The sequence below is a fragment of the Phoenix dactylifera genome, chromosome 10 (assembly GCF_051530095.1).
Source record: "Phoenix dactylifera cultivar Ajwa chromosome 10, Ajwa_hap1_PhDact_Kaust_v1.1, whole genome shotgun sequence".
NCBI lineage: Eukaryota > Viridiplantae > Streptophyta > Magnoliopsida > Arecales > Arecaceae > Phoenix > Phoenix dactylifera.
This window is the reverse complement of record NC_143199.1, coordinates 29,100,897-29,127,230: the sequence shown is the minus strand read 5'-3', so window position 1 is coordinate 29,127,230 and position 26,334 is coordinate 29,100,897. Positions and strand designations below refer to the sequence as shown.

The 26,334-nt window shown below is 38.8% G+C and overlaps 2 protein-coding genes across 3 annotated transcripts; one reads left to right on the top strand and one right to left on the bottom strand.

Annotated features, from left to right (window-relative positions):
• The first annotated feature begins 1,079 nt into the window (after positions 1-1,079).
• LOC103723762 (PPR containing protein) lies at positions 1,080-13,495 on the top strand. Of its 2 annotated transcripts, none has more exons than XM_017846403.4 (9): positions 1,080-1,206; positions 1,313-1,627; positions 1,878-2,004; positions 2,141-2,479; positions 2,559-2,721; positions 3,708-3,831; positions 3,927-3,992; positions 6,210-6,473; positions 8,572-13,495. In XM_017846403.4, the coding sequence occupies exons 2-9, from the start codon at positions 1,445-1,447 to the stop codon at positions 8,671-8,673; spliced, it is 1,368 nt and encodes a 455-aa protein (XP_017701892.2). In that variant the 5' UTR covers positions 1,080-1,206; positions 1,313-1,444; the 3' UTR covers positions 8,674-13,495. The 2 variants fall into 2 exon arrangements, with proteins under 2 accessions (XP_017701892.2, XP_038971324.2); XM_039115396.3 differs by lacking the exon at positions 8,572-13,495 and adding an exon at positions 8,443-8,537 and having other exon boundaries at positions 1,094-1,206.
• On the bottom strand, positions 11,276-24,726 carry LOC103723755 (ARM repeat superfamily protein). The gene is made up of 8 exons (XM_008814776.4): positions 23,535-24,726; positions 20,381-20,465; positions 13,398-13,494; positions 13,215-13,278; positions 13,073-13,129; positions 12,932-12,969; positions 12,764-12,845; positions 11,276-11,600 (listed from the first exon to the last, which is right to left on the bottom strand). Exons 1-8 carry the CDS (start codon positions 24,606-24,608, stop codon positions 11,511-11,513), a joined length of 1,587 nt encoding a protein of 528 aa, XP_008812998.3. The 5' UTR covers positions 24,609-24,726; the 3' UTR covers positions 11,276-11,510.
• Between the last annotated feature and the right edge of the window lie 1,608 nt (positions 24,727-26,334).

Genomic DNA, 26,334 nt, shown 5'->3' with positions numbered 1-26,334 from the left:
TGCAGGATTTAGAAACACCCGCTTCATATGCCCAGGCTTTGGAATGAATTTTTCCGATGTGGGACTATTGGGCCTCACAAGTAGGATGCTCCCCTTAGTTTGGGCATTACTAAAGTGCTCCTCTATTCAATTATATTCTCTCTTTGAAATGAATATAGCTAGGGTTACCCTTATTTTTGCCTCATTCTTTTACAAATAAGAGAAAAGGTAATGAACGAGACAAGGTTAATTCTGCATAAAAGTAGGTGAGAAAATAGTGGATTCACCGCACGGGAAGATATCTGAAATTGCATGAATAAAAAGTAAAGAAAGTTTTTTTTCCATCTTGTAGGATTCAAGCTGGGGGATGCAGTGTTACTTTGAGCCAATGCCCAAGTGGGTTACCCAAATAGACCCATACTGATTTGACATTCCATTGGAAATAAAGGTAGAAAGAGAGATTATATTTAGGAAAAGAAGAAGACTTGTTAGAGAAAATGTATATAAAATAGGAGCAAATTTTATACGCATGTATAGCAAAGCCCAACCCTTTTATTCAAGGGCCTTGCATTCGATTCATGAGCATAAAACGTTTATTCAGTCAATTGTTGTTATCATAACTAGGATAGATGAAATCTTGGTTGAAAATTGCAGTGAGGAAGTATCATGAACTATGATACCTTGCATTTTATTATATTATATTTATCTATCAAAAAATGGAATAACTATATAAATAAAATAGGAGCAAGTTTTATATGCATGTAAAGCAAAGCCCAACCTTTTTAATCATGGGTGTTGCATTCAATTCATATAAGTATAAAACATTTTCTCAATCTACCGTTGTTGCATCAGAATAAATGAAATACTGGTTGAAAATTGCAGTGAGAGAGTATCATGAACTACGATATCTATTAAAAAATGAAACAAGTATGTAAATAAAAGTACATTTAATAAATCTAGGTGGAAAATCACATCAATGCATCAAATGCTTTTTATTTTTTTTAAAGGGAAAATCAAATGCTAGCTTATTTTTCTAGTTCCTCCAGTCACGTGCAGTGCACGTGCCAATGATTGGTAATTTCCTAGTATGAACGGGGGCAGTCTTTCCATGGCCGCGCGGGTTTTTGGGAATTAGGGGAAGCCGTCGGCTTGGAAGCAGGTGCGGAAGCTTGCAGTGAGAGGCTTGGAGACAGGCTCCGAGAAGCGGAAGCTCGCCCCCGGCCTCAGGTTTGGATCGCAGTTTCTCTTTACTTCAAAACTAGAGCCAGGAAACCCTAGGGTTTTCCGAAACACAGCGAAAAAATGGCGCTAGGGTTTTCTCTATGGCTTGCAGGGTTTCCATCTCGATCGAGAAGAAGGAAGAAGGTGGAAGGGAGCACGGGCGGGACGAGTTCTTCCTGCTAGGATTTGGTGCTCGTGGCGGAGGAGGCGTCTGACACTAGGGTTCGAGGGAGATCGTCGATCGATGGGGACTAGAGTTCCGGTGCAGCACTATAATTTGAGACCGGCCAATTCTTTCATCAGCGGCTCGCTGCACGATCTTAACACGGTAGACGCTCGCCCAGGCGAGATTGAGGGGATCAGTGATGTCGATCGTGATGCCGTCACTGAAGACAGCTTGGACGATGACGATGAATCTAATTCCGTGGTATGCTTCCCTTTCCTCTAATTCCTGTCTTTGAATCTTTTTGTACTTTGATCAATAGTTTGAATTTTTACCGAAAGATTGAACCCGAGATCATGGTAGGAGGAAATGATAGGATGCAAGGTTTTCTTGGTTAAATTGTGGTCAGTCGAAGGCTGTGATCTTTTCTGATCTTTGCATGGAAATTGGACTGTTATTAGATTATTCGATTTGAACCTAAGTGGTTGCTCATTTTATTTGTTAAATTTGCCAGGACTGCATATCTGGATCATATAGGAATTCGATTCCCCTTCATGGTGTCGGAGTTGACGAAGACCAATCTGCCATTGAAAATAGTGGCAGGTCTTCAAGTTCACCTTACAACATGTTGACAATCGATGGTATCTTCTCCGGGCGATTAAATTTTTGCACTTTGCAATTTCTAGTTATCATGGATGTTTCACTTAAGTTTAACTGCACTATGTTTAGTTTCCCACTAATTTCAAATGATCGATTTACTTCCAACCATCGGGACAGATGTTTCACCAATAGAGACTGCAAGGGCGAGGTTCTTGCAAATTTTTGTGGAGCATTTTATCAAAGAGCATGTAGTTGAAGTGGCAGACTCTGCTGATGCTGACTATGGTCAGGGGCATGATAAATTAAACAAAAGAAAGGCACGAGAAATACAATATGAAGGTGACCCAAGGTTCGTCTTACCACTGATGTATGTGGCAAATTTGTATGAAACCTTAGTGAATGATGTGAATATGCGTCTTGCTTCCTTGGGTGGTATTCGTGAGAAGAACATTGGGGTGGCTCTTGAAGCAGCTGGTGGTTTGTATAGAAGACTAGCAAAAAAGTTTCCTAGGAAAGGTGACTTGAAGAAGCTTCAGAAGAAAGTTCTTGACTAACTTGTTATCTTTCTAATTATTTTGTGCTACTGATGTTGTAGGACCTTCTCGCTTTAGGCGAAGAGAATTGGCAACTTCTTTTGAAACAAGGACAAGATTTCCCGAGCTAGTGGTACATGAGGAAAAACGTGTTCGCTTTGTAGTAGTCAATGGTTTGGTGATCATTGAGAAACCAAGCAGTCTGACTGTCGAGGATGCAGAGTGGTATGTTTGAATTGTAATCCTTATGTTTCTCATCACTTGTCCATCCAGACTGGTTGCATTAATGATAATACAAGTCATCATGGATGCACAGAAAAATAATGCCTTAGCCTAGATACAAGGCCATGACAAAATTGATGCTAAAGCTTAAAAAGATGATGTAAAGCTTTTTCAGGAAAAAAAGGGGTGGGGGGGAGAGGGGGCTGCATGGATGCCCAACTATCATATCTTTGTGATTTCATGAACGTGAGTAGGATTTGGTCAAGGAGATGAGGTGAAGGATAACTTAGATGGAATTGGGAAGGCATTGATCCTGCAATCTTACGATTTGGAAATCTTGGGGCTGTGGTAACAATCATCAATAACTCATACCTTTCCCTGTCTTCACCCTATTCCCTGTCACGTGGGATATATGACATGAATATGAGTTAGGCATCTATCCAGCCCCTAAGTGAATACAAGTTTGCAAACTTCCGTTATTATGTCACTAATATGGAGGTCCATCAATTAGTATCAATGGAGTATCTTTGATGGTTGATGGATAAAATTCAAGCTTCAAAGCTGTTCAGATTCAACCCAACTTTGCAGAAATTATTGTTTCCATTATGTGTAAATCATAGTAATTTGTAGTCAGAGTAATTTGCTTCAAGTTAGGGGCGTACTTTCATCAAAGTTGAGATTGAGTAGTCCATCAGTAGGGCATATAACATAACCAAAGATTCACTTCTTTAATTAGTTCATATACAAAATCATTTTGAACTTTTATTGTAATATCTTATTTTCTTGAATCATGAAACACATTCACTCACCATGATACATGAAATGTAGGATTTATCATCAGCTTTGTACAAACAGTCATTGACAGGTTATCCTTTTACAATAACAATTGCGAGAGTATCGTTTTTGTCTACTTGTTGACTCATCTAATAAACTGTTAAATGCATGATGTGAATTAAGATCAGGTTATCTGTCCATCTTGTGTATGCTAGGTTCAAACGATTGACCGGTCGGCATGAGGTTGCTATCTCAGCAAGAGATTATAAATTTTACTCGCCCCGTCATAAGTACAGGCGGGTTGCATCTCCATCTGTCTCTAACATCCCAGGGTTGGCTGTAAGTTCTGCATGATATTTTAGATGCCAAGTGTTGCACGCTTAATTGAAGTTGCATCTAATTTTGCTATTTCTTTCTCCTTTACATTTGACTAGGCCTTGTCAGGTCCTGATAGTTCTTCTTCATTGTCTAATGCCACGGGATTCCGTCCTATAAATGAGGTAAGGTTCTATTACAAGATTACAAATTTCTCTCTCAGATATTTCTTTCTACGAGCTTACATTCGTTGCCCACAAGAGTCTGCTTCATTGATCATATTAAGTGTATTTTTTGCATGGAATTTTCTTTACTAACTGAAGTTGACTGGCGTAGAACAGTCTCTCTTCATATTCTTAAATATGAGTAAGACTATTCATCAATCATCTACCATGTACAACATGGGGCTTTGTATGGCTGAACTTTCTGCTTGAAGTTGGCCTCCAAGAGAGAGTGTTCGAATAATAATATTCGTGGGCCTCACCCCACATAAAAGTTTTCAGCCTGCTCCTCATTCTTGGAGGGTTTCATGACCATTGTTACTTCTTCTCACATGAATTGCACGTACCAAATACTAGTAATTGAAATTGCGGATGAAATCATTTTCTAGAACAATCACTTCCAATCAAGTGCAAGAAGGGTCTGTCATCTGTGAGACGACTTTCTTTTATAGTGTCAGTTTTAAATTATCTTATCCACGTATATGTCTACAAAAAACATCTCTAAGAATTCAAGAAGGTATTGTTTATCTCCTGAACCAGAAAGGTTGCTTATTAAAAAAAAAAAAAATCTTTGTTCCAACACATGATTTTGGCATGAACTTCGCACATAAGATTTTTGATCTACTGAGCAAAGGACTATTGCAGCTTAGTTATTAAACAACACTAATACTGATATCTTTTAATATGTGAATAGATTTCAGAGGCTTAAATTCTTAATTAATTTGAAGTTGTTAGAGGTATCAGTCCATAGGCACGTGCAATTATTAAGCGTAGAAAAAGAATAAAAATAAACAAAGATAGAAATAGGATTAAATGGAGAAAAATTGGAGCTAAAGAAAACATATTTGAAGGGGCAGGGAGCTATTAAGGCAGCGAGAGAGAGGATTAGAATGAGCAGCAGTTTCCTTTCTTTCAATTTGAATGGAGATCTTATTTACCAAGGAAAAAATGTCTTCCAATTTCACCAATCTATATGATATAAAGGCGAATAAATTACTTGTTTTCCACTTTGGGGTTACGTATATTACATTAGATTTAGTTCCTGACGCCCATCTGATAGCTATTTTTCTCTCACAAATCACTGAAAATTCTGATAGTGAAATCTAATTATATCAACTAATGTTTTAAAGCTTCGATTGTTGATTGACCCGGAAGATGACCAGGTCATGGGTCACCAGTTCAATTATGGGGTCAACTAGAACTGAACTATGTCATCATCATAATATTATAAGTATATTAATTACTAGATATCATACATATGTTAAGTTTAAATTACATATTTATAATCATATATTATATATTATTTGTAAATTTAGAAACTTCATAGAGAAAATCTCCATCATGGCCACGGCCTTCCTGCTGTAGCTAGAGGTATAAGGTCTTGCTACTTTAAGGCTAGGGTAAGTCATGGAGAGGTTGTGGGTTGTGGTGTTGCTCTTTGCTACTCTTGCTAAAGCCCAAGGGTTGAGGTCTTGAGCATTGAGAGTTGAGGGGTGAGAGAGAGAGGGGGGGCCGGTGGGGGAGGAAGGTGGTACTTGATTGGGGGGTGCTGGAGGTTGTGGGTGGAGCTCGAGGTTTGGCTTGCCTAGAAAGAGAGGCGGGGACCATGGAGGCCACTATCCACTTCTGGAGGAAGGCAAAGAAGTGTAGTGTGGCATGTAGAAGGGAGAGCCCACAATCATGCACTAGTCCCAATCCCACAAGGAATTTTATGGGTAAAGTGAAAACAGTCCGGTTCACACGGAATTGTTTGAATAAATCACCTGTTTAACTAGTAGTTCACACGGTTTAATCCAGTTTTTCAGTAGAAATGGTTTTAAAGGCTTGCTCTGACCAGATGCATGGCCGGGCGGCGGTTTAACTGGTACAATCATCTGGTCTGGTTTGGTTTTTAGAACATCGATGTTAACTATTTCTTGCACTAGAAAGTGAATATTCTTTACATTTCCAATGTTACAGCTACAAGAGTGTCATGCAAAATAAGAGGTACTTAAGAAGGTTTTTGTTCTGCTTAGATTTGCATTATTTTAGTTATGTAAGTCTCATTATCTGATTTGTCATTATGTTTTAATGAACTTGTTCATGTATTTTAATAATTTATTGTTCTTTCTAGATATAACAGTATATGTGCTTTCGATTTGGGAGCAGATGACTAGTAATATGCATTTTATTCTATTTCAGCCGCAAAATTTGCAGCAGTCTCCTTCAAAACATCCCATGCAACAACTTCCACAGCAGCCTCAGTTTCACCCTCTCCATCAAACAAATAACCAAACCATTCAGCAAAATCAACACACTGCCCACTTATCTCACATACATCAGTGTACACATTCTTCTCATGTATCAGATCTTCCTCACCAACATCAATCACAGACTATATCTCAACATCTGGCTTGCTTGCAATCATTTTGTGGAGGTCATGTTGGAGGGCGTTTGCATTTGCTGGTGAGATTTTATCTTTCGATCTTTTGACATAACTTCTAAAATGCGATATATATATATATATATATATATATATATATATATATATATATATATATATATATATATATATATATATAATTCATGGTTAACAAGCTGGTTTTGCTAATGATTTTTCATTCTAAAATTGAAATAAGAGTATTGGATTGCATTCAGTTGCTCTAAGATGTTATATTCAAACTTTAAGCAATATGCCAAAAAGCTGCTTGTAAGTCCCAAAAACTAAAAGTAGAAATCAAGGGGCACAAACCCTTTATTGTTATGCAGATTAAAATCTTGCAATGCTGAGTTCTAAACACATACTCATGTTGTGCTTGTCCTACTAGGACATGATATGAGCTGCATATTGTTTATAAATGGCTGATTCTACGTTAGATGCAGATTTACTACTCCTCTTAGAGTATTGGAGAGTGTAATTATTTACTTATTTATCTTGTTTTATTATCTTGGTCATGAATATGTTAAAGTACATCGTTGATTTTATGTAATGAACTTTACAAGAAAATGCTGTACAGATGATATTCAAGCAATTACTGATTATTGAATTATTCCAATGAAAATTTTCTTGTGAATCTAATATTCAAAAGAATTAAACAGGCCACCCACCCATCCACCTAAAACATCGCATCACCTATTGCCTTTGCCTTGATGTGTTTTTGCCCCTCTTTGCTAAGCTCTACCTGTTTGCTTTACGAAACATTGCTCTACTCCATTTTAGAGCCATATTAGCCTAATTTTATCCAGTAGACAAGATCAGTGACTTGATAGGCTCTTTTAACCCTTTCAACTCTGTGTCACCTTATAGATGGTTTTACTGCTTGAGATAACTCAAAGTGCTTTTTGTTTCAATACAATACGCTACATATTAAGCAATGATGATTTCCCTTTTCTTATAGTTGCACTTCACATAATAGTAGACTTTCAAGAAGAAACATAAAGGGAACTTGGGGTGTAATATCGACCAAACGGTATATACTCTTTTTCAGGAAAAACATTCTTCGATACTCTCCAGATAATGCTTTAGATAGTGGAGACAGAAGTCCATAAAATAGTGTTGCTTTACATTATTTATATATTCTTGTATGCATTAATGATTTCTTGTATTAAATTGCAACTATAATGAACTAGTGTGGTTACATAAACCGAGGAAACATAATTCCCACATTCACTTGATATATCCTGTTTATACCTCTTATCTTCACGACAGAGTTGTCTTTCTTGACCCAACTTTTGTGTGGATTCAAACTTAGAAGTACGAAATAACATTGATCCATAAAATATCATGTTCCCCTTGAACCAATGGCATTTACATACTATTCATAATCTGTCAAATATCCTTCTCCTTGTTTGAAATTTTTCATGTATTAATGTGATGTTATAGTCCACCTTGGACAGGTGTTTTATTGTTGCACAAAAAAAATATTGTTGAAGTTTCATATTTTGTTGTCTGGAACTTTGGAATATATTTTAAAATATAACTTATATAATATTTGTATTGGATACATTTGTGTTACTTAGTTTCACTCTCTTGTAACTAGAATTCCTAGGCACCTCTTTGTTTGTCTGTCTCTGTGACTCCGCTGCTCTTACAGCACTTAATCAGACATCCTGGTACCACAGTTCATCTCATATTGCCATATGATGCTACAGCTCTCTCTTCCTTAAGCAACCCAAGCTTCCTCCTATATGCTGCCCTGTGCATTACATGTCCAAGTTCTAATAACTTCAAGTGCCCACATTTGCCTAGGGCTTCAGTCATCAGTTAGGACAGCCAGTATGGTTTAATAACTATGATTTGGTCTACAGTCTTCATTATTTTGCAACCATCTAATTACTCCTTCAAATGAAATAGCTTCTTTCTGTTTATATGTGGCTTTTTTTTGTGCACACGTATATGTTTGAGCGGGGTCTAGCTTATACCCTTTTCTAGTAGTACTTATTGACAAAATGAAGGGAGAAAGTATGCATGCCATAACACTAAAGCTACCCCACAGCAACTATTGAAAGATGCTCTATGCCCCACCTTTTATTTTTTCTGATCCATTTGATCTTTCTGTTTCAGCCCACAAGTCCTGCAAAGTTTTGTGATGAATGTGGTGCCCCCTACTTGAGGGAGACTTCTAAATTCTGCTCTGAATGTGGTACCAAGAGGTTAGGAATCTGATGAACTGGTTCTTAGTACGTTAATTTCTTAGCTCCAGTTCTGCTGTAAATTATATGGGAAATGCAAATTGCTCGCTCGGTACTCTGGCTCTGGCTGTTTTAGTCCTTGTACATATTTCTCCCACCTTTAGCTTCATAAATATAATTTGATTTATATACGGCACAAAATTTGCGTATGCTTTTCTTTTCATAGTAACAGTTGAGAATGATAAGCTATGGGAACCCCATGAAAGAGCACCTGGACAGACTTATGAGGCTGAAATAAGGATAACGGTCCTGCCACATCTTATTAGCAAGTCTATGCGAGCCCATGTTTGACTCAAAAACAAAACAATATTTTATTTGGTGTTTCTATAGTTGGTTTCATCCTATGTTGCTACTGTAGTTTGTACCTGACATGAATAAATGAAATTTGAGTCGCATTTTGTGGTTTAATGTTGGTGTCTGTACTCTTTTAGGCACCAAGGATATGCAGTCTTTCTCGGGGACAGTGCATTAAATTTAAAAATGTCTTGTAGCCGGTGAAAGAACTGCTTTTGAATAGCCAGAACTTGAGCCTTGTCGCAGCTGTTTGGGGGGAATTAACTAAATATCTACTAGCTTATAACTTTAACAATGAATAATTGATATGTTATTCACAAAAAAATCTCCCCGCTTTACTGGTCCTCGTTTGTTGTTTTTTGCGTACAGTAGTGGATCGGTGTATCTATTATATCATCCCTTATAATAATTCATTATAATATTTCAAAATCTTCTCTAACTTTTGAGGGTTTTCTGGCCCTTGGTTCTGGCTTCTGACTTCCAGGCTGAGTTCCTCCTGGGTATTGTACTTGTGGCATTAGTGTTTGCAAACCACCGATTGATGGAAAAGAAAAGCTATAGTGCGTAAATCTGTATAAAAAATTGTGCTATTCTAGTTTATCATTTATGCTTTCTCGAAACCACTTTCTACCATCTTCCTCAGCACCTACTGCTTTGAAGGTGGGTGCCACTGTAATATCTGCTGGTAAGTTATGATGGGAGTGAAGTATGAACATGAGATGTGGCATGTTTGCTTGGGATGCCTATCGTAGTATTGTTGTGGTTTTCGTAGTTAGTCCTCTTGGTCAAGAGGTTTAAGTTACCTAAGAGCCGATCAATTGTTCTGCAAATCAGACCACTGAATTATTTAGGATATTTTAGCTATTTTTAGTTGGTAAATCAACCATTTTCTTCTATTTCTTCGAAACTTTTTGCATTTTGAGAACTTTTTGAAAGCAATGATTGATTAATTCCACACATCTTTTTGAAACTTGAATGTTTCTCCGTCCCTAAATTATAGCCCATGGTGTCAGGTATTATTTGTGTGGTTTGTGGCCTTCGAATTGATGAAAGGCTGAAAGATGAGGCTGAATGGAGTTCTATTTCCATTTTAGGAAGGAACGAGAATATCCCAATTTTTAAAATCTAATCTCGGCTTTACCTTCAATCGACAACCAATGAAGAAGGCTCCGCCCTGACGGATGAATGATCGTGGCCAGAATTATTTAATGTGTCATACTCTTACGACAGCCTACCTTTTAGTACTTTTTCTCCTTTTTTTTTCTAATTTTAATATTTGTTTTGGAGTAAGCACATCTGGTTTTTGCGCAAATTTATAAGACTGAAATTGCAAAATTAGTGTAATTTATAGGGCAAGGTTCATTAAATACATGACCTGGAGTGGTTCAGTCAGTATTCAGTTGAGTCTTTGAGATTGAAGGAGAACGGTAATGGAAGAGCATGGTGATTACCATATCAAAATCTTGAGTTATTTGATTCCTAAATATTATGTCTAGGCATAAAAAATCAGTCGTTTATTTTGGTTTCCGCTCGAGTCCCATCACTATTGTGATTCGATAGGATGCTGCATAGTATTAAAAATTGGATGGTTCTGGGTAGAAATATATGGTGAATGCTGATCCACAGACACAATCCTACATTCTTGGGAGTAAGATTGAATGGTTATAGTTATAACCATGGTCTTTTACTTTCTTTTGTTAGAAGTGAACAAAATCAAGATGAGCGAATTTAGCCACCACATGCATGACCGTATGCGGAATTCTGCTAAGAAAATTTTATCACCGAACTTGGAGATCAAGGCTTGTTTGTTTGCAAGGAAACTCACAGCAAAGGAAAAGTAAAGCTTTCGGATGGAAAAGAAAAAAGTTAACAAAATAGTCAAGAAAGAACAGGGTAGTAACAGAATCACGGGAGAGAACATTTGGTGTCGCTGCTAGAAAGATCTTTCCAGAGCTAGTATTTCATTTGACCTGTCACAACAGCTCACTTGTCTTGGGCACAGAAGCACAACAGCACTTTGTGGATCCGCTTTAAAAAATACCAGCAGAAGGACAGCGAAAACAGATGAAAAATAATATTCAGCATCAAAAAATGGATGCTTTAAGCCCCATCTGAAATTACGTAGACAGCTTGATTCTCACATAATTATGTTGGAATCATAAATAAGCAAACGTACAATGCTAATCAGTTAAAAACTGAGAAGCGTAAGGTGACTTCCCTATGTTGGAGGGAGAAATGCAACACCGGATGGGTGTGGACACTCAAGCAACTTCACTTTGATATGCCGGAATTCCTAGGTTATGCATTGATTTCTCAACAATAATATGCCTTTTGAGTTCAACAAACAACGCAATCCTGCTTAGAATTTACTATCACGTTTAAATATTTTAAAACTCTTAAAGCTATATATCATCATGTTAACATCCACTAGCATCCCAGGACAGAACTCGGACTTTGGGACAGCCTTCAATACCACTTCCACAATTGAAATCCCCACAACTGATGCTTTGGTACAACTCACAATGCAGCAATGAATTTTTGGATCTTTGCTTGCGCTCGCTCCTTCTCTTCAGGTCCATCCATATCTCCAATATTATCATGATATTCCTGCAATATGAGGCATATAAATGGAAAGCACATTGGTGACAAGCCAATAGATGAGAAATTTGACTAGCTTTTCTGGAAAAAAAGGGACAATACATCAACTTTTTGGACACAAGGATGACAATTTGAAGAAGCTCTTATGTCTAACCAAGTGCACCGTTCTATATAAAAGTGATACTATAGTCATTCATACAGAAAAGCTGTAGCTTTGGCCTCCATGAAATTCAGTTTTACAGGATGCAGCTCCTACTTTAGTACCATTTCTCTTCCACTTTTTTTAGCCAAGACGTTGCTTTTTCAATGCTTCAACTTAATTTCATAGCTATACAAGGGACGTGCATGCAAAAGGGGGAGACATCAGAATGGCGTCAAGTGTGATACCCACAATCATCCATAAAATACTCTTCTCATATTAACACATGAATCATTCATGTCGCGCGCTATTTATACTGCACATATGCAAATAATAGAGATCTCTCTCCAACCCAAGTGCAGCATTATGTATAAGGCACTCCAATCTTATGTAACACTTTTAGACTACCATGGCATGTATGGCCAGGACACCCATGAGAAGGATGAGGAAGCAAGAAATGATTCCAACTCTTGAACTCCGCATCTTAAAGAGTGGGGAGAGATTGGAATGCTCTTGACCCAAGGGCATCACATAGGCATACTTCAATCTCCCCAGAGAGAAGACCATAGTGCTCTAACACAATTGTCAAATCGTATGAGAAAATAAAATTAGATTCTCAAGACTCCAGTCTACAAGAACGGACAGAAGAAAGAGGAGAGCGGGAATAGTAATTCCTGTTCTTGGGTCATCCACCATCTCTCCTCTTTTTTTCAAAAAAGAAGGAAAAAAAAAACGGAAAAGCACTTCACCATGACATCCATGATACTAACAGAAAGTGAGTTGCAAATTATTCCGTGAAGTTCTCATACTGTTGTATATGATAGTTATAATGTCATTCAAACAATACAAAAGAAACCTGAAGTTTAATCAACCACGAAAAGTCCATAAACAGAAATTAACTAGCAGGAACTTTCACTTTAGAAAACATATCAAAGCTATTAGTGATAGCCCTAATCGATTGACACACAAAAAATCAAGGTAATTCTGATATGGAAGAAGTGATTAAATAAAAGGCTTTTCCAAGAATGCATACCTGAAGTATATCCTTCACATCCTTCTTTGACAATCTCTGTTGTCTAAGTAGTAGTTCTATTCTTGCCCTCATGCGTGGGTGCCTACATATAACCATCATCTAAAATTAAGACTAGGACATTGTTTCAGAATTAATTGATCAAATAAAAGTTGCTTGAGCTCTACTTACTCAGAACACCAGAGATGGCCCAGAATAACTGCAATCAACTGGAAACCAGGAAAAGTGTCTCACTTAAAAAGATGAAACGCATAAATCCATGAAATGCTTGAGAAAAATAACAGCAGTGCACCATCATAACATAGTGCTTACTTGAAGAGTAAAGAGCCCAGCTTCCAGTTTTCGATTGTAACGCTCCTCTTCATCCATCTATAAAAATAAAGAGTGACCAGATGCCAGGCTTAACCCTAGGTAATATGTTGATGCAAATTTTAAATTGAGATGAGATAGTGACCTCCCAATCATCCAATTCAAGTCCACTAAGTCGTTCAGACTCGGCTTTAACTCTGTCAGAATACCTAAAAATTATGACAGTTGATCATATGGGAGAAGCAACAAGTCGAAACATCAGTATCAAGAAATCAAACTCAAGCAACAAAGATTCTGTAAAGAAGTCATCAAGATTTTGGAAATTTACCGCATATAGAGTTCCATCAGTCGGTCGATTTTTTCACATTCATTTTCTACAAATTTGCTTAACAATCTGTCCCTTCTTGAACCTCTCACAATACCACCTGATGGAAAATTATCATATACCAGGATATCAATGAGATTAAACTGGACAAATAAGAATTTTGACTTTTAAACAATACAGTGATGACTAAATTAAATAAAATTTCTCAATACCAATGAACTAATAGCTAAAAGAATTTTAAAGCAGATCATACAATTGTAATCAACTGATTGATTTCCTCTAGGCTAACTAGCTAAGAGATGAGATGAGTGTACAAATTGTTATATTTTATTTAACCTACAAATTGTCCCCTTTATAGCGATGATATACAAATGAATAGCCGTACCAAAGGATAAAAAAAAAAAACGCTAGCTTCAGGTAGGAGTAGGTAGAGGTGCAGGAATATGGAACGTAGTCCTAGAAGATAACAGGAAGTTAAAGTGTCCAAGCATTAAAATGTCAGTATTGAATAGATTTACCATAAAAATTAATTTACCTGTATTCAATGGGGTAAAAAAAATAGGAATCCAGATTGATTGAAATAACCAGAAGGCTTATAAGCATGGTAGTGGAACTTGGTGAAGAATTTGCTGCTTCTAGAAAGAAGTTTGAACCAAAAAAACTTTCCTAGAGCTTAAGCAGGAACCTAATCCCAGCTTCAAAGGTCAGCTTTATTAACCAAAGCATGATCCATCAAAGTTTAAGAATGTATTATTATTATTGGCACTTAACCCGTGTCAAACCTCTCTAAATTGGTATGTGAATCATGTACAGAGCAACTATGAGTTCTTTCTGAAGCTTCAATACATAATGAAGAAGAACCCTCTCAGATGAAACAAGAACAATTTATATTTAATATAAATATTTAAAAAAGAAAAAAAATCATGATATGTAGAAATCAAGAAAAGTTAAGAATGATAAATGATAAGAGACTAAAAAAGTGTTTGAGATAAAATAGCTAGTGTTTCATGTCTTTCACACGTGCAATGCAGGTGGATTAAAAAGGAATGGCTGTGATTCTATTTGATGGAATAGGAGATAAAGACACATGATATATCTCTAACCCTCTGTTTGGTACGAAAGATGGATTGGACGAAGGGCGGATGAGGGAGAGGATGGATGGGTCTTCCATCCATTCTCCCATGTGTTTGGCAAAACATGAAAGGATGGATAGGAATGATTTCCTCCTCTGACTGGTATAGGAAGAACGAAATGAAGAATGGATGATATTTGTATGACAATTTTGCTAAAATACCTTTTGATAAAAAAGGTGGTGTGTGGGCCTCTTATCTTTTGTCAAAAAATAAGGGGTAATTTTGTCAACGCAGAAACCCACCCCTCACATGCTCCCTTCATTTTTCCTAAATTTTTTTGAAACCAAACGGTGGATGGGGGCCATCCATCCTTCCAACCCCATCCATCCTCCCTTTCGTGACCCTAACCAAACACAAAGAGATTACATGAGATACAGATAACCGCATTTAACTTTCCCACCTTGTGTTGGACTCCTATGCTTTGTACACCTAAACTCACACTCCCATGCACTTCTTAATTATGTCAATGAGATTCTTACCCAGGTGACGGTTACAAATCACGCTCCTCATGCTCCTCACCATCCGCCACAAGGTATACCTCATCCCCCCTCCCTAACCCCCTTCTCTCTCTAAAGAAACCCTAACATCTTCTGCTCTCCCCTCCATGCGCAATTTCCGGCTGAGATCTCCTGCCTAAAGGGACCAAACTGCACCTCCCCAACACCCCCCCCCCCCCCCCCCCCCAAAAAAAATAAAAAAATAAAAAAAATGCACCACATCCCCATGTCCCAATTACTATAGTTGATCACTGTTGTGGTTGAGAATCAGATCACATGGGGGTCGACCGATTGAACAAAATTCTATTTTCAACATACAATCTTGTCAGAGAACGAGGCTTTGGTTGGGTCTAGGACAGATCATAGATGAATAGCTATAATTACAGATGGTCGAACTTGGATTTGACTTGGACCCAATCATTTTCCACCGCTATATACGAAATACATACATACACATATAATTAATTAATTATTGGTGTAACTTTGATCCATAAAGACAACCATATTCATCGGAGAAGGCTTGCTAGTGCTTGGTATTTCGTAAAAAGGGAGATCTTTGATACAAGTAGTGCCAAAAATTAGGTAAACAAAGGCATAAATAAAAGAAAGCTAAAATGCACAAACCAATGCATCAACATTTGTGGGTTAAATTCTAAGGTAGACAAAAAGCCCAAATCTTAGTTTAACGAAAAAGCAGAGCTAAAGGTCCATTTGACAATAATTTTGTTTCCTGTTTGTTAACTTTTGAAAGCAGAAAAACAAAAAAGACAACCTAAAACATAGTTGACAAATTTTTTTGTTGATTTCATTTTTAAAAAGATATTCAAAATATCCAAAAAACAAGTACAAAATATTGTGATTCTAAGCTTTCATTTTCTGTTTGTAGAGCTACCACCTCCATAACCACAGCCTTGCCTGCATTACCACCACCGCCACCACCATAGCCAAATCCACAAAAAGAAAATAGAAAAATGAAGTAGTCAAATACAATGTAATAATCAAGACCAAGGAATGCAGAACCATTCTGAACAGTTCGGTACGGCGCGTATTGACTTGTGTTGGCGGCGGACCAGGACGGTTCTGGCATTCAAAACAAGAAACTGGCGAAGGAGGAGAAGAGGAAGAAGGAAAGATAGAAAAAGAGAGAGAGAGAGAGAGAGGAGGGCGCAGTGAGAGACATGAAGCCCATCGGAGGGCCGGGGAGTAGCATGGAGGGGCAGAGGAGAGGCTACACCCTCCAGATCCCTGTTTCGTTTAAAATAAGGGTTCGTCGGGGCCTTTTTTTATTTTGCATATATTAAGTGAAATCAACAACCCCCTTGCCTCTCCACGCCACTCCTCGGCCCTCCAGTGGCCTCCATATCTCTCCCTTCCCTCTCCCTCTCTCTCTCTTCCTCTCTCACATTCTTCCTCTCCCCCGTCCTCTCTGTTGTGTCTGGCCGTGCTCCGCCGGCCTTCATCATCTCTTCCTCCATTCTTCCCTCTTCCTCCTTTCCCCTCTCTCTCTTTTCCTCTCTCTCGTTCTAGCTCTCCCTTGCCCTCTCTGCTATGTCGGTATGGGCCCAACATGGAACGGCATGGGGGGCATACCGAACCGTGCCGCCGGCCGATTAGTATGGGCTTCGGTACCAGCACAGTAATCCTTGATCAAGACTATGTCAAAAAAATCATTTGCTTTTAATATAGAATTGATGTATTGATGGGCTGCAAGTCATCATCATAGAGCCTAGATTTGCTTAGTATTTTAATCTACTTTTTCCCCTTCTTTTATCTCTGTTTTAAGTCTAGTTTTAGTGAGTCTAGAATATATAGGGGTAAGATTTAACAATCTCAGGCCTTATTTTGATAGCAAGATGATCCCCCATACTACAGCAGTACTGTGCATGGTACTGTTCATGCTACTATACCCATGAAAAGTAACCAGTTGCTTATGAAGGGCAATTTAAGGAACTAAGTTTACTTAGGGTTTCCTTAATTACAAAAACATTTATTGGATTAATGTAATCAGTTTTTTCTTGGACAATTGGAGAAAAAAAAAGTTTTTTTTTTTTTTTTGGGGGGGGGGGGGGGGCTTCTTCTATTTCTTCTCCACCGGCCTCTTGATCATATCTCTCCCATCTTGCTTGCAGAAATTGGTTTTCCTTATTCTGTATCTCAAATAACATTCATACTATTTGATTTTTTGCTACATACTATTGCCGGTGGCTGATTAGCTGCACTGAATGATTTTATCGAGATCATTGCATGTTAATGCTTTGTTTCTGCATGCTGAAACTTTTATAGCAGCAGTAAACATCTTCACTTTGTTTCTGTTTGCTACAAACTTATAAAAGATGATCGGTCTAGGGTATTCTCACAGTTTTAGAAGTCTTTATTGCTCGCAGGAATTTCTGGACAGCACCTAGAAATCTATTTGAACGCTAATTTTCCTTTCTAATAGTTTTTTAAACCATCTTTCATGCTGACCTAACCCTAAATTGTATAACTTTGGTATCAGAGCACCCACTGGATCCCTCGATTTTCTCCAAAATCTGAACCCTTTGCTATGTTTTCATACCCTGATCTAAAGAAAGAGAATAAGGAGCAACTTGATGGATCATAAGCATGGCTAGATAAATGATTCAAGCATCTGGAAGACAAGTGGCAACTAAAAGCTTCAATTTCAGGAGGATGTCAAATGGAAAGAAAAGGAGCCATCAGAATCATCTCATGTAACAGGTTGACTGGATACAATTCGAGTGGAACCTATAGATCCATGGCCATGGGTAACCTAGCACCTGCCCATGTACATATCACTTTTCAGCAAAGAAGAACATAAGGTTGGAAGTACCTGAATTTCAAGGTCAGATGCAGCTGAAAGCTTTTATAGATTGGGAGGCAAATTGTAATGCTTTCTTTGATTGCCATGCTTTCTTTCATTGGCATCAGCTGACTGAAGTGAGAAAATTCATCTGCTACAGCTAAAGTTGACAAGAGCAGCATGCATATGGTGGAGGGATGATAGTAGAAGACAAGGCCGAGGTATTCAAACTTGGGAGGAGGTGACAGATGCATGAGACAGGTTTCTTCCTCCAGGTTATGTTCATCATCTACAACCTCAGTTTCATAAGCTTCATCAAAAGGATGATAACATGCAAGTCTACACTGAACAGTTTCATGAGGAGGCCATGCGGATAGTTTTATTTCATTCTAAGGACATTGGCAACTAAATATAAGGCATGGGCTGAAAGAAGAAATTCCGAAAAATTTGATTGGACATTGATATTGGACGGTTGAGGATTTATATCATGATGCATTAAAGATTGAAGCAAAGCTTTAAAAGAGCGATGCTCTAAAGACACTCCAAGAGATTGCACATAGGCCATGTCCAGATGCTCCCATTACACTGGCACCGGCTAATCAAGTGAGTGAGAAAGCAAGGCTGTTGGCATGACTAGTCATCACGATGGGAAGAAGGGACATGGCCAGCATGTGCCCTGAAGGAAAACCATCACTACTTTAGCAGCAGACTTGGATGAGGTTGAAGACATTGAAGAACAAGAAAATCAAATCCTACATATGACTGTGAAGGGTGACTCAATGAATGAGCCTTTGGCCCTAATGGCATGATGTTATAATAAGTGGACAAGCGATAGCATCTTCAGTACAATGGGCAAGTGCAAAGGACATTCTAGTATTCTGATCTTTGATGGTGGGAGCATGGATAATTTGGTTATAGAGATAGTCAAGAGATTGGGCCTTAAAACTGAACCACATTGAAAACCTTATAGCTTGAATTGGCTCACAAAATAAAACAAAACCATGGTTACAATGATTCGTAGTTTGCATATTCACCTTGGAGGTGGGGGTGAAATTAAGTTAGATGCACTGTAGTCCTGAAGGATGCCTGTGATATTTTACTTGGATCCCCATGGTTGTATGATTGAGATGCTATTCATGTAACAAGGATGAACAGCTATCCCTTTACAGTAAAAGGCGACAACATTGTTTGCAACTTTGCATCCTCTGAAACCAAAGCTAAAAATAAATGATATGCAGTTAACTGCTTTTCACACTGGATTCCTCAAATGAGAATAGCTTCCACTTACAAAGGAATTCTTGGACCATATCCAAGATAGACATCGAGGTCGAAGGCGAGCAAAGCGCAATGGGCTGCAAGTCATCATCATCGAGCCTAGACTAGCCTAATATTTTAATCTGCTATTTTTTAATCTTCTTTTTTTCCTTCTTTCATCTCTGTATTAATTTAATTTTTAGCAAGTCTAGAATATAAAGGGGTGAGATTTAACAATCTGAGGACTTATTTCGATAGCTAGATGATGTACTACTATTCATGCTAGAGTACCACTGAAGGGTATTTTAGGGAACTCAATTTATTTAGGGCTTCCTTTACTACAAAAGCATTTATTGGATTAATTAGTCAGTTTTTCTTGGACGGTTGAGGAAACAAAAAGATGGCTTCCTCCCTGACAGCCTCTTGGTGCCATCTCTCCCATTCTTTCTTTTCTCTTCTCTGCTTCCTCTTCTTCCTCTTCACTTATTTTCCCTCTTTTTCTTATCTTGCTTGCTGAAATTGGTGTTGTCTATTCCGAATCTTTATTTATATCTGTTGCTATCCTAGTTTTATATATTAAATAGCATGCATACTTCAAGATCTTTTGCTACATGCTATTTCTGGTGGTTGATTTGCTATATTGAACATGTTTATTGAGATCTTTGCATGTTAATGCCTTGTTTCTGCATGCTGAAACTTTATATCAGCAGTAAACATCTTCCTTCTTGTTTTTATTTTGTTACAAACTTAGTCTAGGGATTTCTCGCACTTTAGATGCCTTTATTGCTTCCTGGAATTTCGGGACATAGCCTAGAAATCTAGTTGAAACTTAATTTTCCTTTCTCCAAGGTTTCCAAACCATATTTCATGCAGACCTAACCCTAGGATGCATCAAGAATCAGTATAAAGATATATAAGTCATTCATATGCATATTTATATATGATTCTTCATTCCTTCTAAACTCAGGTTTTCATGTTTTCTACTTTGTAAAACAAGCCTTCTTCCTGATGTACTACCATATTAACATCAGTAAGTAATTAACAATATTGTCCAGCAAATCTACACAAAATTGTCTCTCATTTTGCATCAAACCTAACAATTACTTTGCTTATCAGATATACTTAACTTCATCCAACTTCACCATCGTCAAGGACTCAAGATCAACAATATGGTATAGACACACTGGGTTCCACGAGTGGAATATACAGTCATAAACAAATTAACTCGCAAATTAACAAACACATGACATGTAAGATACAAGATAACAATAAATTCAAAATTCTAGAATCCACTTGCCTTACCAAATAATGATGCAATCAGCGAAATCAGTCGCTCTTCTAACTCCTCTTGGTAGCTCTCTTTGTTATTTTTCCTGCCCACCGGAATCTAAATAGAATATAAAATTAAAAAAAGGATGCATGAATGAATATGATATGCAAACAATGCATATAAAATAATGCATGAAAAGAATAAGGGTGTGATCAATTTAAAAAGCACTATGAAGTATGAACTCATTTCTGGCTAAGTGTAACACAGACAAACACGGGGCACAGTCCAACAAACAGCAATGTGAAAACAACCCACAAGATCATCCTGCTTTAAGAGGAAATAAAAATTCACATGGAACATAAATATTAAATATCAACAAATAGAGATGGCATTTATCAGAAAGAGACCGAAATTATATCATTTTCCTGCCAAGACAAAACCACATAACTCTAAATGCAAATATGTCATAATCCATCCATCCAATGCTGAAGGAATGAATTTGACCAACACATCTTGGAGTATCTTAGCAACTCAAATCATTATGGAAATTATAGATTCACATGCATTATAACAATTATTCTCATCATGAGAAACATCAAACATACAAGCTAACTTTACAAATCCATGGCCTTGCCCATCTTTATTTTGATGCTTCCTCACAATCTGAGGCCACCTCTCTACATATCATACTCTCCTACAGTCCCTGGTTTAATTACATGCTCCTTTTGGAATTACAATTACAATACAAGACCCCTCAGAAAAAGTCATGTGGGCACTAATAGAGGGGAGAATCCCTCAAGAGCTGCCAATAACAAGACCTGATCTGCCTATGGCTTGGGCATTGTTCACCAACTAATGCTCACTAGGATCCACTTCTACCCCTTATGAAACATCATGGATTAAAAATTTGGGCCATTCTGGTAACGGTTTTGAGCACCAATATGAGCCTATATATTTGAAAACCACAGAGGCCCCGAAAGTAATACACAGGCTGCTTTTTCTTGTTACTATCCAAATTCTAGATAACCCTAAAGAATCTCAGCACATGACCTAGGTTGACCACCCCTGCCTATGCCTAGGGGGAATTTTTTCTTTTGGCAAGGTTAAGAGTTCAATAACTGATGCTAGTGGCTGTAGATTTCTCCCATGCGGGTCCATTATTACTTTCTAAACATTTTCATTTTTATTCTTATTAATGCTATCTCACTTTACATGATAGTTAAAAATAGGTCTGTTCTGAAACTAGACACATTTAAATCTGCATTCTTATCACATCATCACCCTTCCAACAATATGTTGCCTTCAAAGATGCTGATTTCATCAACCTAAGAGATACTAATACAATAAGGTCACTCTCTTTTGCATTAGAACATCAGTCTTATTGTTTGAGTTATAGTTCTATAAACAAATTTCACAGCAAAGACCTGAATCCTTAACATGGAAGCATAGGGCCATAATTACATCAAAGTGCTATGAAAGCATTATTTCAAAACATCCATCATGTTTTTTGTCAAATGTCCCAGGCACCTGTCAAGTGGCATTAAATATTACATATGCACTTATTGAAACCATCAAGAAGCTACCTGGTGAAGATATGTAATTGAAATGATGAGACAACAAAATAAATAAGCCCTTTTAGAAGACCTTGATGAGGATGGAGTCACCAAAATAGAAGCCACACAATGCCAGCAAGAACATTATTCTTACAACTTGCGAATCCAACAGTGCAGCAGAAAACCAATCATCTAAAGAAATGCTTTCCTCACCATCATCTTTTAAACCAAGGCATTTGGTACCTCATAGTTGTGTTATCGGTAAGCCTCTTTTTGTATGGGTAGTTGACTTTTAAAAAAAAAGGCACTATAATGATGCTTACATAGCAAGGAGTAATTATCAATCTCTACATATTACAATATAATAATGTGGAATTTTGGAGGGTATCATGGCCTTGGATCTGAAAATTTTGATCAACAACATGTCCCTTTCTATAGAACATCACCCATGGGTCACCAATATGACATAAACAATTTACAATGGGCTATCTCAAGCCACATGAAGTTGTACACAACTAATTATCAATTTTAAGAGGAAAAGGCAGTGGGATTAGATAAATGGACCTTCATGTAAAGATAAACCCAAAAGATGTGCATTACTAGTTATCCAACTATAAAATTTCTCAATTGTTGAAATCTAAACAGAAAAACTAAAAGTCCAACTTAGGATATTGAGTTAAATTGTTTTCTCATATTCACAGGAGCTGAAGGTGACAAGTCTATAAGAGTCCCCATTCTGAATAGTTGCTTCTTTGGTCTTATTTCATCACCATTTTCCTGTGAAGGGCTATTTTCAACTATTGCTTCACTAGTTTCATAAGCAGTAGTTCGCTTATGATTCAACAACCAAAAGGCAGTTAAATTGAGAAATATGGTTTTGAGATTCAGCCTGAACCCCAAAACAGAAATCCACAACTAAACCAAAATCTAAAGTAAGTTTCATATTTTCAGCAAAGGCTAACTATAGGGGCTAAAATTATCATATATACAGATAATTTCAGCTAATATTTGCTATTAGCAAGAAACTCAAACTTGTGAGTTTTGCAAAGATTTAGAATTGTTGTGGCTTTAGGTATCAAAAAAAGAAAGCAAATTTTTGACATAAGCTCTACAGTCTTAACGCTCAATCTCATGAATATGTAAATAGTCATACATTAGATTGCCATCAGAACAATAAAATGATCCATTACATTTTTAAACCACAAACCAAGCTTTATTTAGCTTTTCATTTGAAAAAATATTCAGTTTTATTTAATTTTAGCATGAAATCACTGAAACTGCACATCAACCAGGCCCAAATAAAATTCAAATAACATCTATTAGCTTTATTGACATTTTCTTTTTGTGCATTCGACCTTTTCCCTTTTTTAATTAACCGGTGGTTCTTTTTATAATTCTTTGGATGGAAATGCCAAAAGTAGAGCCAAGACCACCGAAACCATCAAATTTGCCTCAATTTTCCAGACTAGCTGAGGAGTTATGGCTATGACATGGAATCTAACATGCAGAGGAGCAAAAACAAGCCAGTCTAGCTCAATATCTAGATATGGAGAATAAATTAAAATGCATCTCATCCTTAACAAATCTAAAAACAGAAAAGTATTGAAGAAGAAGGTAGCAGTGGAGAACTTGCCTTACCCATGAAAGCAGCAAATGCCGTCTTCAAGCCCAACACATCCACAAATCGCTCGCAAGCTGGAGGATACTTTGTCATCGCGAAATCAAGGACCCTGATTGCCGACCCATAAGCAGATTTCTTCTGCTTCATTATGATGATCATCAACTCCACCCCCTCCGACTTCAAGAATCTCTCCTTGTTCTCCATCTGCATAAGCAAGCAGCACAAGCAGTCGAACAGGTTCCCCAGCATCTCTTCCTCATCCGTGCTCTTAGGGTCCTTCGACTTGTACATGGCCACGGCCTGCAGCATCGCGTCGACACCATTCATCTGTCCCAGCCTCTTCTGGTTAGCCGTGCTGTTCTGCAGCAGGATCGCTAGGATCTCTGACGCGTACTGCTTGTTGGCGTCGAACTCCCGGACCTTGACCCTCCCAAGGAGCCAGCGCAGGAGCTTGGTCCGCTCACAGACGAGCTCGGCGACCGTGGGCTTGACCTCGATCATGTTCTCGATGGTGGCGAGGGTGCTATAGATGGCGGCGGCTTCGTCGGGGTCGGCCTCGGAGAGGCGGCCGAGGTTCTGGACGAGGAGCTCGAGGGCGTTATTCTCGACGAGGGCGTCGACGAGGACGCGGGCGGGTTCATCGTTGTCCTCGAGGACGTCCTCGTCGGTAAGGTCCATGAGGAGGCCGACGAGGTCGACGGCGATGTCGGTGTTGTCGTGGCCGAGGAGACCGACGATGGAGGGGACGGTGTTGAGGGCGACGAGGTCCGGGTAGAGCTCGGGGCCGCCAGCGAGGATCTTGAGTCGCTCGATCTCTTCGTGGAGCTCGATTTCGGTGTCGGCGAACTTCTCCGGCTGGTCGGGATACTTCATGCGGGCTTCGAGGTTGTCGCGGAGGCGGCGCTCGAAGGAGAGCACCAGCTTCTTGAGGGCGCGGAGGTCGAGGACCTCCACGCCGCCGTTCTGGGACTTCTCCACCGCCTCCAGGAGGGAGAGGTCGATCTCTACGCCGCCGTTGGCGGCCTCCACGGAGGCCGTAGGACTCGCCGGCGCTTCGTCGCGCTTCCGCTTATGGTGGTTCTCCATGGCTCGCAGAGAAGGGAACACCAAACCCTAGGTCAAGACCAGCGAACCATCCAGACTTCCAGAGAGTACCAAACGAGGCTTTTGGACAAAGAAACCCCTTCCCGTTTCAAATTCGCGTTTCCCTTTTTAAGGGACGTTGTCTCGCGTTCAAATGATATGCGGGCGTCCGATCGTTATCTCTGCAAACAATCGCACCAGGCCTTCTCCTCTCTCAATACACAGACGGATAAGATGTGTTTAGGAGCAACAACAGACGGCAGATCATGCGTCGTATAAGGCTTTCTATGGAGATAATTGCACTTATAATTAAGCATAGCTGGATACGCATACACCGTATGATGACAACTATTTCTCATAATCCAAGAATTTAGCAAACAAATATACATGCCACCAAGGTGGTAGCCTAGTGGTACTGGGCAGAAATTCTAACCTTAAGATCCCAAGTTCGAATCGCTGCGGCGACAATTAAATTGTGGACCGGAGCTCACTACTTTGGCCACTGCTTGGACTTGAGGTATAGGACCGCTCTTGAACCACTAGTAGCCGGGGTGGTGCCGGGTGTGACGTACTCACACTTGGGACTCGAGCCAGAGCCCAGAGGGGTAGCTGAGCCGGGCCCATGGGTGGGGAGGGTATGAGTAAAACCGGTCGGGGTGCCCAACACACGGCCATTTCTGCCCGCATCGAACATTCTCCTGGCGGGGCGGGGGCCCAGTGGGGGCTGCTACGCGGGGTTGGGCTTGTCCCTTCCTCCCCCCTACCCCTTTTCCTTTAGCAAAAAAAAAAAAAAAAAAAAAAAAAAACAAATATACATTTTACTTAGTGGAACAGACATGGCCGGCTACCAATTCCAAGATCCTTGAGCTCGAATCGAACTCGAGTTGCCCCCAGAGAGTCATCGTTTCTAGAGGAAATTTCTAATGGAGAAAAGAAAACTCTCAATCTAGGTCTTCTTCCCCGATCCCCTCACATGCCGAGCACAGGTTGGGTTCAGGCTTAGCCTATTCGGCCGGCCCATAAGCCCACAGGCTGGGCTAGTTTGGGTCGGGCTGGGCTGGCACACGAGCCCAAAAATCTGGGTCATTATAGTAATGAAGTTCAATCTTTTGGATATGCAGTTCTCAGTCCAGTGCCATCTCCAAATTCCTGCAGGGCAATCAAATTCAGACTTCTTCTGAGAGTAATACTTTCTTTCGCTATTGTATCGCCACCTCCCTCCTTTACTCCAGGTTGCAACATTTCAACTCAATCATCAGTCTCATGGGTTAGTCCTCTATCTTGCTTGCTTTCCACAATAACGGGACTTGTGAGAGCAGCAATGTGACCACATTATCAGGTTTATGTGGAGCAGTTGGTTAGGACTTAGGAGAGCCCTTGTACTAGGTTGAGACTCATAGCTACTAACTAGGAGGTCTATTGTAGGCCAAGTGGAAAAGATCAATGGAGTTAGAATTCTATCCTTCATTTTTTATTCTGAAAATCAAAAAAAATGCAGCAAAATTATTTTTCGAGCTTGAGTTTCCACCCGACGTCAGTTCATATAAGTTATGAGGCTTTTTCATTACTATCAAGTTCAGATCTCAGGTTCTTAAGTAGGATCAACTTTCCTCAATTGAATGATCTAAGCCCTTAACAATTGACCAACTACAAGTTTTTGAGTTGTTGGTCTAATCTAGTATACAACTTCTTCAGGGTTTCCATGAAAGTGAATGGTAGCAAATTTGGG

Bases quoted from the DNA above. Each gene is read 5' to 3' on its own strand.
- LOC103723755 (XM_008814776.4), bottom strand. From the start codon at position 24,608: ATGGAGAACCACCATAAGCGGAAGCGCGACGAAGCGCCGGCGAGTCCT. The intron at 13,279-13,397 runs GTAAATTTCCAA...CATAATTTTTAG, and splicing joins CTGATGGAACTCTATATGCG to GTATTCTGACAGAGTTAAAG. The intron at 12,970-13,072 runs GTAAGCACTATG...CCTGGTTTCCAG, and splicing joins CTGGGCTCTTTACTCTTCAA to TTGATTGCAGTTATTCTGGG.
- LOC103723762 (XM_017846403.4), top strand. From the start codon at position 1,445: ATGGGGACTAGAGTTCCGGTGCAGCACTATAATTTGAGACCGGCCAAT. The intron at 3,993-6,209 runs GTAAGGTTCTAT...ATTCTATTTCAG, and splicing joins GATTCCGTCCTATAAATGAG to CCGCAAAATTTGCAGCAGTC. The intron at 6,474-8,571 runs GTGAGATTTTAT...TTTCTGTTTCAG, and splicing joins GAGGGCGTTTGCATTTGCTG to CCCACAAGTCCTGCAAAGTT.